Source organism: Temnothorax longispinosus, chromosome 5 (assembly GCF_030848805.1).
Source record: "Temnothorax longispinosus isolate EJ_2023e chromosome 5, Tlon_JGU_v1, whole genome shotgun sequence".
In the NCBI taxonomy this organism is placed as follows: Eukaryota; Metazoa; Arthropoda; class Insecta; order Hymenoptera; family Formicidae; genus Temnothorax; species Temnothorax longispinosus.
This window is the reverse complement of record NC_092362.1, coordinates 19028219-19039161: the sequence shown is the minus strand read 5'-3', so window position 1 is coordinate 19039161 and position 10943 is coordinate 19028219. Positions and strand designations below refer to the sequence as shown.

Below are 10943 nucleotides of genomic sequence, written 5' to 3'. Positions count from 1 at the left end.
TATAAATCAAGTTGCTTTCTTTTTTTATTTATTTCAGCAACTTTAACAAAAACCTAATTATTTCAATAATTTTTTCTAATATATATAAAACTAATTATTTTTATTAAGATCCAACTCTAATATAAGTATTTTCTTCTAATTTCTATTATCAATAAGAAAAAAAACTTCACTTTGATATTTTTTTAAATTGAAAAAAAATTTTAGTCTATTTTAGTATATTTGAGACAAATAATAATTTAATAACATTAATACATTCAGGTTCTCCTTTTGATTCTATTAATCTCATTTTTATTGTTAAATGAACTATTAAACTATTTCGCATTCTCTCTTTATACGTGTACCAGTGCGAGTGTAACCTCAAGCACATTAGCACACCAAATTAATAGCACAACAAATAACGAGCCCAAGATTAAATATCTATCACATTTTTTATAATATCTATTTTAAGGTGATAGGATCCATGAAATTTTATATTCATTTTTACCATCATAATTGTAATAATGCCGATATGATATATTTGATATATTTTTCACAGATCCGTTACCTTATTAAAAAAATTGTTTATCACTCACCAACCGATGCGCAGCAGTGGAGTTATCAGCCACGTAGCTACGATGATCTGTAACAAACAAACATAAAATCCAAATTAAAATATAGCGATCAAAATAATCAATTATTCGAAAGATAATTCTTACACGCATCGATTTTTTTCAATTAAATATCTATTAAAATAATTACATATTTTCTAAAAAAGATTATGAGAATAATCTTTTATAAAATCGTTTTAGATTAATTTTTTTCTCTAATTATTATTTCTAAATCATTGAAAAATAAAATAATCAAAAAAGAAACAACTAATTTTATGCAAGTAAACAATAATGCTTACCGCAAAGTTGCTCCACCGGTGCCTGATACCTCTTCTAGGCCTCCTCCTCCTCTTTTTCTCGGATTGTCAAGCCTCAATCTCCGCACAGGTTGTCAGAACTCTCCTTCTCTTCACTCGCATCATGATGCACAACAACGGAATTATAGTACGTACTTCACTGATCTGTAACACATACAAATATATCCAAATAAAAATAATGTCTAAAATAAGTATTAGAAGAATAATTTTTGCACGCAAATATCTTATTCCTAATTTCAACAAATTTTTAATAAAAAAAATAATGTCCTAATAAAGATGATTTCTCAGATATGAATTCATGTAAAATTTTGATGAGAAAAAAAATTTAATTCTGATATAGTTAATTTAAATTATTATAAATCTTAAATGTTTGGAAATATTTTATATATATTTGTTAATATTATAAAAATATTGTAAATATTTTACTAAATATATTTACTAAATATATTTTCAAAATATTAAATCCAAAATATTTTATTTATTAGATTTAGATACATTATGTGCATTGTGCAATATGCTTATTATATGCGACCTCATGCGGTGTACTACTGCGCAAATAATTATTTCCACCAGTGACAAATAATATAAAATAAATTAATTACGAAGTGCTCACCTTACACGATCCGCCGTCACACGTGGTCACCTCTCTGGCCTCCCCTCCTTCTCCTCCTCTCTTCTTTCTTCATCGCTATTTCTTCGTGGCATTCAGGAAACATCTATTCACTAAAACAAACAAATTGTTGGTTAAAATTAAGTGCAATTATAATGAGCAGAATATAATAATCGTGCGGCTGTCATACTTCGTGTAGTACTCCGGATATTAATCATATGCAACGCGTACTTCATCATAAATAAAAAGTGAATGCAATCAGATGCATCTAACGATAAGAAAAGGTCTCGCGCGATCAATTTATTTAACGCGCTAAGAGCGACGCGGCGGCTCTACTTCGGTCAAACAAGATTTGCGAAATACGCGTTCGAATGAATAAATAATCAATGTACGAGTGTCGAATCTATATTGCGCGATAGTTAATTATTGCGGCAAATGATAAAAGCAAAACTGATATACATTTCACTTACCAATCAAATGACTCGCGACGCCGCTCGTTCCGGAGCCGATCCGTCCCGTGTCCGCCGCGTTCTGCAAACGAAACGTAAATGCAATTAAGATGGCGAAGCGGGGGGGGGGGGATTCGTCTATTTCACGCGCGGTCAACTTCGCGCTCCAAAAGCGACATATATATGGCGGCGTTACTTTGGCCGAACAAGATTTTTGCGAAATACGCGTTCGAATGGATCATCAATGTACGAGTGTCGAAGGGATAGTCAATTATTGCGGCAAATGATAAAAGCAAAATTGATATCTCTTTCACTTACCAATTAAATGACTCGCGACGCCTGCACTCGTTCCGGAGCCGATCCGTCCCGTGCATAGACCATGCCACGACGTCTACACGGTCCCGTGTCCGTCGCGTTCTGCAAACGAAACGTAAATGCAATTAAGATGGCGAAGGGGGGTCGTCTATTTCACGCGCGGTCAACTTCACGCGCAAAGAGTGACGCTGCGGCGCTGCGCGTTCTACTCTCGCACCTAGCCTCGCGTCAATTTGTCAAATTTTCCGTATTTCGAGCAATAAATATAGCGTACACCCGTCTTGGCGGTCGTTATTTCGCATTGCAATACAAATAAAATATGCAGGATGAAATTAATCGTAAATATATAAACAGCCAAAGATATAATATCGCTTTGACGATTGCTCGCACCCGACAGATTTTCGATCGAACGAGTCTTGCGAATTACGTACGCGAAATGATCGTTAATATATGCGAACGTCGAACTTACATTGCGCGAAAGTCGGATCTTATAATAAGGAATAAATATATAGAGTTAATATGGATTGTTGCTTGCCAATCTGTTCAAACGATCGACTCGCGACGTCTTCTCCTCTCCGCCCCGGAACTGATCCGCCCCGTGTCCGCCTCGTTTCGCAAGTAAAAGTAAAATTGCACGTAATTAAAATGGCGACCAAAAGGGCTCGCTCGTCTACTTTACGCGCGGTCAACTTCACGCGCGATCAACTTAATTCAAGAGCGACGTGCGGCGACGCGGACGCTACGCGTCCCGCTCTTAACTTTGCGTTCATTTTTCGCATTTTATGCAACAAATGCTAGATACTCGTCTTATACGACGTTCGCTTTCGCATTATGCAAATTAATATAAATTCTAATTACCAATTAAACGAGTCACTCATCTCGGAGCTCGGAGCAGACCCGTCGCGTGCGTGTTGACCGTTTCCATTAATGGAAATAAAAGATTCGGAAATGCCAATGTAATTTAATTCAGTTCAGTACGTGAGTCAAAAAGTGGATGGCTAGTAAAAAATCACATTTAAACTGCGGGTCTTTAATCATAATTGGCGCATGCGCCCGCATAACCTGCGATGTAGCAGACAGCAATAAGCAGTTAGCAGTCAGTCCACGGAAGGTCGGAGATATGTTTCGTTCCGTTACACGTGAGTTATTTCACTGTGAATTATGAGATTGCCATTAAACGAATGCCTCGATACTCGAGCCTGATGCACCGTTAGACGAAACGCGCGTTTAATCCCGCATCGGGTAAAATGCGTGCATCCGGACCGCGAACAATCGATATCGTCGTTGAGCAAATTTCGCTTCTTGCGCACTTTCCGTTTTAATACCGCGGCTATTGCATAAGATTGCACACTAAAATACGTCGCGAAATTCGACGCGCATTTGTCTGTTCGCTTAGTTATACAATTTAAAGCGAAACGTTCGACCGACTAAAATGCTATCATAACCTTCCAAACGCAACTGGGATATTGATGTTTACCATATGATCATTTACAATGATTTACCTGTTTCTTACTTTTTTCTTCTTTTGCAGATGTCCCTCAGGGACTAGTGTCCCTGGTCCGTAACAATGTAGCGACGTCAGGACCTGCTGTTGCTACATTGAAGGTTCAGACTAAAGACATGGCCACGGAGTCGTCCGTGCAGAAGGCGAAGCCTGCGCTGCCAGAGAAACCGAAAGTCGAGCCGTACAGCCCGTTTCAACAGCCCAGTAACATGGCAGAGTATGCCCTAGCCAGAATAGACGACATACTAAATTGGGGACGTAAAGGATCGATATGGCCGATGACCTTCGGTTTAGCCTGCTGCGCCGTGGAGATGATGCACATTGCGGCGCCTAGATACGACATGGACAGATTCGGCGTGGTGTTCCGCGCCTCGCCGCGACAGTCAGACGTTATTATAGTCGCTGGCACTTTGACGAATAAGATGGCACCTGCCCTGAGGAAGATCTACGATCAGATGCCTGAACCTCGATGGGTCATCTCCATGGGAAGTTGCGCGAACGGAGGCGGATATTATCATTATAGCTATTCCGTGGTCAGGGGTTGCGACAGGATAATACCTGTGGACATTTACGTGCCTGGTAAATTTGCAATTATTTATATTCTTTATTTTATGTACATGTTAATCTTATTTTATTCACAAATATAAACCTTCAATATGTTGCAGGTTGTCCCCCAACAGCTGAAGCATTATTGTATGGTGTTCTTCAGTTGCAGAAAAAGATAAAACGTATGCAAACTGCACAAGTTTGGTACAGGAAGTAATGTACCTGACGTCTATAGTAATAAATGTATAAAATATTTAAAAATTGTAAGATAATTGACACATAATTAAGCAATAGGGGAGTTGTATGTCACCCAAAAATGTGACAAAATAAATCACATTTAAATAAAAATAAATTTGTTTATTACCATAAATCAACCTCGTTTACTTTGCATGCATATTTAGAAAAAGATACGAAAACGTAATATATTTAGCAACACTATATTATCGCTACATAATGAATCACACAAACATTACAGATTGCTAAGATATAAAAAATATTGGTTAATATATTTTCATTTTTAATATATACATATATATATTTTATAATTTAGAATATATATTAATCGAATGTTATACATTTTATCGCACATAATTGTGTGACAATAATAATTAAAAAAATTCCGATTTCTTTTTAATATATGTATTATAATATAAAAAAAGACGCAACTCTTTATATATTTAAGTTCAAATGCAAAATTGTAAAAAATTTTATTAATTTTATCTTGTCAAAAAATTGTGTCCTCTTCTGTCCCCTCTTCTTCTCTTTATTACCAGTTTATATCTTAAATTTATCTTTCCGAAAGAGCGATATCAGAATAATCATAAAATCGTATTATATTAATAAATCTGTGCAATAAGTAGTAATGAGATATTAATAGTGCTTTATATATATATATATATATGTACATATCAGAAAACATACCATGATAAATGAAGTTTGTACTTTTTTATGTTGAGAAAACAAATATTTGTACAAACCTATGTTTTTATTACATTCTCTATTTTATTGTTTGCACGTACGTATCTTTTTACTTTTAAAAGTATATACAAAGTATGTTCAGAATAATTTAAATAAAGCAAAGAATTTTACACACAAGTTCTTTGCCGTTTAAGTTACCACGTTCTAAGGCCCCTTTCTTTCTTTATTTATTACTGTAACTAATACTAATATATAACAATTACATTTTATTATATACTCATACAATACATACATATATCATCTTAATAAAAATACATGTATATATACCGAAACATCTTGTACATATAATAGGTAAAGAATTTGCATCTCTTTAACCAATTTGCAAAGTTCCGTACCCATTATTTATTTTTATTATACCGCTTAATGAATTGTTATTCTGTTGTGCCACAGCCAAATTATTAATGTTTACTTTGGTCATTAAAAAAAAGAAGAGGTAACGTTAAATAAGAACCAATAAAATAATTTTGATAATCCACTGGATACACGGATAATTTGTCAAACCTTGCTGATAGTGATGAGAGAGAGTTAATTACTTCGATTTCATCGTTCTTATTATTCAATATATACAAAATTTAATATCTAAATTTTGATACTTGTTCCCCATCTTCCTTAGTCACATAATAAAATTTCGAAGATCAATTATGTGTTTCCAAACAAGATTTTGTCTATGTAATGAAATTGTAATTAAGATATCATTATGAAGACTGTATAATGTAAAATATTGCAATTACAAGTTTAACATAATGCATCTAATATATATTTAATTGTTTTGTTGGAATAATTTAACATATTAATTTTTACTTGTTCCAGCGTATGGAGATAAAGATAATAAAGTGATGTAAAAAAAAAAGATTTTTAGATTAGTATGTTAATCAGAAATATAAAATTAACAATTTTCAAACAAAAATAAAAATCTTTATTCAATATTCCGATCTATTCCCTATATGTGCAATACAAATCTCGTCTAAACGCATTGTGCGGCAGAACGGGTCATATAAATCTGAAAAAACGGGTCTGTTCTGCATTACGATAATTAGCATTTGTATCCTCTTTAATAATTCCATAAAAAATGATTTAGTGTTTATTAACTGAAGTAAACAAAATATTAATGATCTAAATTAGTCAATCCCTGCCGTGTACAATTTCGATGATTCAAATAATACTATAAATTGCTATCAAGCTCTGCTATATCTAGTTGCCATATACTCCTACAGATATCTCACGTATCAAAAAAATCTGGATATTATATCAAATATCCATTAATCCTTCTATATTACCGCCTTACTCGCAATTAAATCCGATATTTTTAAACATTATCATAGTTCTTTTAATATCCGAGACTGAATGAGGCTAAACCCAACTTCATTTTACAACTCAAGGAATAATTAGTACAAATATACATGGTTTCAGACAGTTCTGGACAATTTAAGTAAATAGACACACCTAAATATCTTTTATACCATTAGAGAATTGCTTGCGACGTGGATGGTGGTGGATTGGTTGGCGATGCGGGCATTGGGCCGTCTGTCCATTGAATGAGCGAATGCTCACTCATTTGTGTACTCTGAAAATGGTCCTTCAGGAGAGTTTGAGAGAATGTGCAGTGCATTTGATATGCCTCGCTCTCGCGATTAGGCTCACCACAAATTCTATACAAATCTGCAATATTTCAATTATATAAGCGTACAAATAATTGAAAAATTACTATTTACTTTTCAATCTGCACATACCTTTTAAAATGGCAGTAGCCCACAGTTGTACATGTACATCAGGTATTTTAGAAGCTAATTGCATCGCAGGTGTGACCATATTCATCGATTCTCTACTATTTCCCAAAGAAAGAAATATATGTCCCAAAAGCACGAGACTACAGGAAGTGAGTCTGTTCAAGTCTTCCGAGTTTGCCATTTTTAAGGTTTCTCTAAGATATCGCCTAAAAATCATATTAGCACATTTACATCAATATATTCGATTTGTTTTATATATTACTAAGATTTTTTAACATTGCTAACTGAGAATCAGATTATCCCATCTTTAATCTTATTTTTTTTTTTTTCGGAAAATTACAAGTTTAATGTATTTATTAGGATATGAGACTAAACATTTTAAAAATCGTACGTACTTTGCTTCATTGTATCTAGCACCAAAGAAAGCTTGAAGTCCTTGTACGTAATATGCAGCTGCCCTCAAAGAATGAGAATGTGATGGTAGAGATTCTGGATTTATCCTTTCTAACAACGCTCCCAATTCGGCTTCCCTCTTTGATCTGAGATATACTATCGCTAGGTTCAAATGCGCGAATGTCCAGAGTTCCTTTTCTTGTGACGTCTGAAAAAAAAAAGGTGAAATAATATTTTCTCTGTCATCGCTATAAGTACTCCATAGATCTAACATTATATTTGCGTGCAAAATTAAGCCAGAATAAAAATAAAAGTGTTTAAACGAGAATACACATAAGCAATTTACATAGATTAAAGATAGAATAACACGTATAAGTCTTGACTTATTCATCACAATTTATGATGAAACAATTCTATTTTCTTACTTTGAGTGCAGCAATGAACTGAGCCTCTGCAGCTTCCATACAATTCATAGACATTGCGTATAACCCTAGTAATACATGTAATTGTGGTCTATGACCCTGTAGTAACCTAGGTTGCCGCCTGCAGAGTTGACAAGCTTGAGAAATTTCCATAAGAGCTACACTTTTGTTTCCCATTACAAGCCGACACATAATTATATGCTCCAAAAGCATTAATTGAAACACAGACAAGATAGGTTTGTTATCGATAACTGTAAAAAAACAATGAAATTGATTTTGTTGAGTGTTAAACCGATAAAATGTAAGAGAATAAAATGCACGAGATGAGAAACATGGTTCTATGGCTGCGTTCGGGGAGCGCGCTATTAGCGCTATTGAATCATTCTGTCTTTATTGCTCATCAGGAGTAACACAAGGATAGAATAAGCAAATAGCGCTAATAGCGCGCTCCCCCCCGAATCCAACCTATATGAGAGCGATCGACTCGTAGTCGGCAGATTCAGATAGATCCTGTATATACCTCGATTTATAAGAGATTGATTGGAGACTCGAAGGTTTGTAAGTAAAGGAATACGAGGTGAATTGTAAATCGAAAATAACAAACTACTTTGAATCAATTAAAAAGTAACGCGCGTACTTACTTTTTAGTTTTTCAATTTGACTAAGCGCTTTATCGGTATATTTCTGTGCCTTATCCATGTAACCGGCTTGCATAGAATGCATAACGGTTACTAAATAAACCAAGACGTATAAATGATCCTTCGGCATCCATATAAACATATCCCCAATATTGGAGCCCGTAACCACATCGTCCGCCGGCCAGCTAGGCGACATTATAGTCTGTATACTTTGTTGCAGTTGTTTCAAACAAGGTTTCACGCTCTTCACCTATTTTAGCACAAAGACAATACGTTATCATTAGAATGGTACCTATGGCCCATATTTCTTTTATAATTCCAACAGTCGTGACTATTCTCACCTGGCCTGCCATAAGATAATGGCACACTTGAAGAACTAGAAAGTACACCTTCAGATACTCCTTTTGATGCGGGTTGCCTTGCCAATTCTCCACATGATGGCCTGCTGAATTTAGCAGAGGATGAACCTCAGTGAACTTCTTGTCTATCAACAGCAGCATACACCGACTTAAGAGAAAGAGCACTCGGGTATAACTGGCGTTGCTTATGTGAGAATAATCGACGCCCACCGCGAGCAAGCTGCTCGCTGCGACAAAGTCCTTCTCTGAGGCATGAATTTGCTGCAATTTATAAGTCAACGTGAGTACTTTACATTGTCTATTTGAGACATGAGAAATTAAGCTGATTAAAGCTTACCGCAAGTTGAAAGATGAGCCTGCAGTGCCAGTAGACATTGTGCTGAGACAATTCTATCGCCTTCCTCAAAATCGGTTTACTCAGGTTCGGCTGCAGCTGTTGCTCGTACAGTTCGGCGACGACGCTGGCTGCCTCAAACTTGACGTCGTCGAATGTATTTATGTTCTGACTCAGTCGCCACTAAAGAGAATAACCAAGAGTCAATTACAAGAGTCATCAAAGACGACGATAAGCTTCAACTTAATGCATCTCTGTGAATCTCGCGACTGACGTAACCGTTCGACGACGCATTATTTGTTGTCATCGGAGAGGTTAGGACGGGGGGCAAGCGTTCATGAATCGCGCAAATCGCGCGGGGGGCAGCAAGAAACGGAGGCGGGCAAAAAGGAGGGGCGACGAAATTACACCATCTCGATCGCGGTAGACGCGAATGAGGTGAAATACTGACCGCTTTATCCAGGTGGTATCGCGCCAAATCGATGTTTTTCGTGTGCGTGAGCAGGATGTTGCCGAGCTGAAGGTGAGTGCGCGCCTCGACGCGCGGCGGCGGCTTGAAGTTGAAGACCGCCTGCAGACACTGGATGCACGACTTGATGTCGGGCGGATTCGACGTGCGGAAATTCTCGGCCAGACCGAGCAACGAGAGATACCAAGCGTCCTGAGAAGACGCCATTTTAACATTTCACCACACACGACCCACACGAACCCGACGCGAACGAAGCCAAACGAGATCTACTCTACCGGCCTCTACCCAGCGATGTCAGAACGAAGTCAACGAAGACGCACTAAACAAATGGAGGGGAGATGCACCCGATGCACACCAGTCACCACACACGCGCATACCCACACTCAGAAAGTTTTCTCGCACACGTGACATTAATAAAGTACCAAATTCATAAAGAATACGGGTACCTTCGGGCCCTTTCGTGTAAGATCGTAATTCTTGTAATATTCTCACATAGCCGAGAATATTTAATTTTAATTAATTGTCTTTTTTTTTTTTAAGACTCGCTTTTTCTAATATGAGAATCTATAATATATTCAAATTTTTAATATATTAAGTTATTTGCTTGCATCGATGCTACTCGCCACGCATGCGCAGAAAAACGCGGCCCCCGCTTAAACACACTGACCCCAGAAAAAGCATATATATGTATATGTGCGCGATCGGAACTTCGACTATCTTCGGACATTAGAAAAGGACAGATAATCTTCTTTTTCTTTCTTTCGTACTTAATTGTATGTACCTCTCAATGCTCCCCTTCCCTCTTCCTCCTGCCTGGAGTCGCTCGACGATTCAGATGTCAAATCATGCGCAACTTTATCACTTTTACGATATTCATAATTCATATATGTCATGAGCAGTGATGTTTGTTTGTTGTTTCTCATGTATAATATTAAAATAAATAAAAATATTTAACCCTTTTGGGGTTACCATGCACCGCTATAATGGTTTCTCGCTAATCTATTTCTTTACAAAATGCCGCTACAGTGGCTTTCTTCTAAACATCTTTTGAGATAAGCTCTTTTCAGTATAAATTCGACCACCATGACCTAAATTTTGATGCGTATACTTTAATTCTATACAAGAATTTTGTATTTCTATAAAGCCAATTAAAAGATTTTCTCTAAGAAAAAAACCGGTATAACAGACGTACGGCTTTAGGATTCCCTTAAAATGCACTACTCACTTTAAATCGTCATAACTCATTGTCAGTGAAGAAATATAGTAGCGTAATGATTAAAAAAGCACTTTAAAGA

At 36.3% G+C, this 10943-nt stretch overlaps 2 protein-coding genes and 1 long non-coding RNA gene across 3 annotated transcripts in view; 1 reads left to right on the top strand and 2 right to left on the bottom strand.

The window, feature by feature from the left end:
- Positions 1 to 2341, bottom strand: part of LOC139812673 (uncharacterized) — an 81875-nt gene extending 79534 nt beyond the window's left edge. Inside the window, exons 1-5 of the long non-coding RNA XR_011731911.1 lie at positions 2282 to 2341; positions 1985 to 2045; positions 1518 to 1627; positions 887 to 1048; positions 573 to 619 (exon numbers count right to left, since the gene is read on the bottom strand). This is a non-coding gene — a long non-coding RNA (uncharacterized lncRNA). The remainder of the gene's footprint in view (positions 1 to 572; positions 620 to 886; positions 1049 to 1517; positions 1628 to 1984; positions 2046 to 2281) is intronic.
- A 916-nt stretch (positions 2342 to 3257) lies between these two features.
- LOC139812671 (NADH-quinone oxidoreductase subunit B 2) lies at positions 3258 to 4698 on the top strand. Its single transcript, XM_071777696.1, has 3 exons — positions 3258 to 3417; positions 3810 to 4361; positions 4448 to 4698. The coding sequence occupies exons 1-3, from the start codon at positions 3273 to 3275 to the stop codon at positions 4543 to 4545; spliced, it is 795 nt and encodes a 264-aa protein (XP_071633797.1). The 5' UTR covers positions 3258 to 3272; the 3' UTR covers positions 4546 to 4698.
- A 1501-nt stretch (positions 4699 to 6199) lies between these two features.
- Positions 6200 to 9936, bottom strand: Mau2 (Mau2 sister chromatid cohesion factor). The gene is made up of 8 exons (XM_071777684.1): positions 9631 to 9936; positions 9183 to 9362; positions 8828 to 9106; positions 8490 to 8736; positions 7852 to 8099; positions 7429 to 7634; positions 7037 to 7239; positions 6200 to 6965 (listed from the first exon to the last, which is right to left on the bottom strand). Exons 1-8 carry the CDS (start codon positions 9853 to 9855, stop codon positions 6769 to 6771), a joined length of 1785 nt encoding a protein of 594 aa, XP_071633785.1. The 5' UTR covers positions 9856 to 9936; the 3' UTR covers positions 6200 to 6768.
- Between the last annotated feature and the right edge of the window lie 1007 nt (positions 9937 to 10943).

Excerpts from the sequence above, each read along its gene's own strand:
- LOC139812671 (XM_071777696.1), top strand. The coding sequence starts at position 3,273 with ATGGCTAGTAAAAAATCACATTTAAACTGCGGGTCTTTAATCATAATT. Across the intron at positions 3,418-3,809 it reads TATGTTTCGTTCCGTTACAC|ATGTCCCTCAGGGACTAGTG; the intron begins GTGAGTTATTTC and ends CTTCTTTTGCAG. Across the intron at positions 4,362-4,447 it reads TGTGGACATTTACGTGCCTG|GTTGTCCCCCAACAGCTGAA; the intron begins GTAAATTTGCAA and ends AATATGTTGCAG.
- Mau2 (XM_071777684.1), bottom strand. The coding sequence starts at position 9,855 with ATGGCGTCTTCTCAGGACGCTTGGTATCTCTCGTTGCTCGGTCTGGCC. Across the intron at positions 8,100-8,489 it reads TCAAATTGAAAAACTAAAAA|TTATCGATAACAAACCTATC; the intron begins GTAAGTACGCGC and ends GTTTTTTTACAG. Across the intron at positions 7,240-7,428 it reads GCTAGATACAATGAAGCAAA|GCGATATCTTAGAGAAACCT; the intron begins GTACGTACGATT and ends TATGATTTTTAG.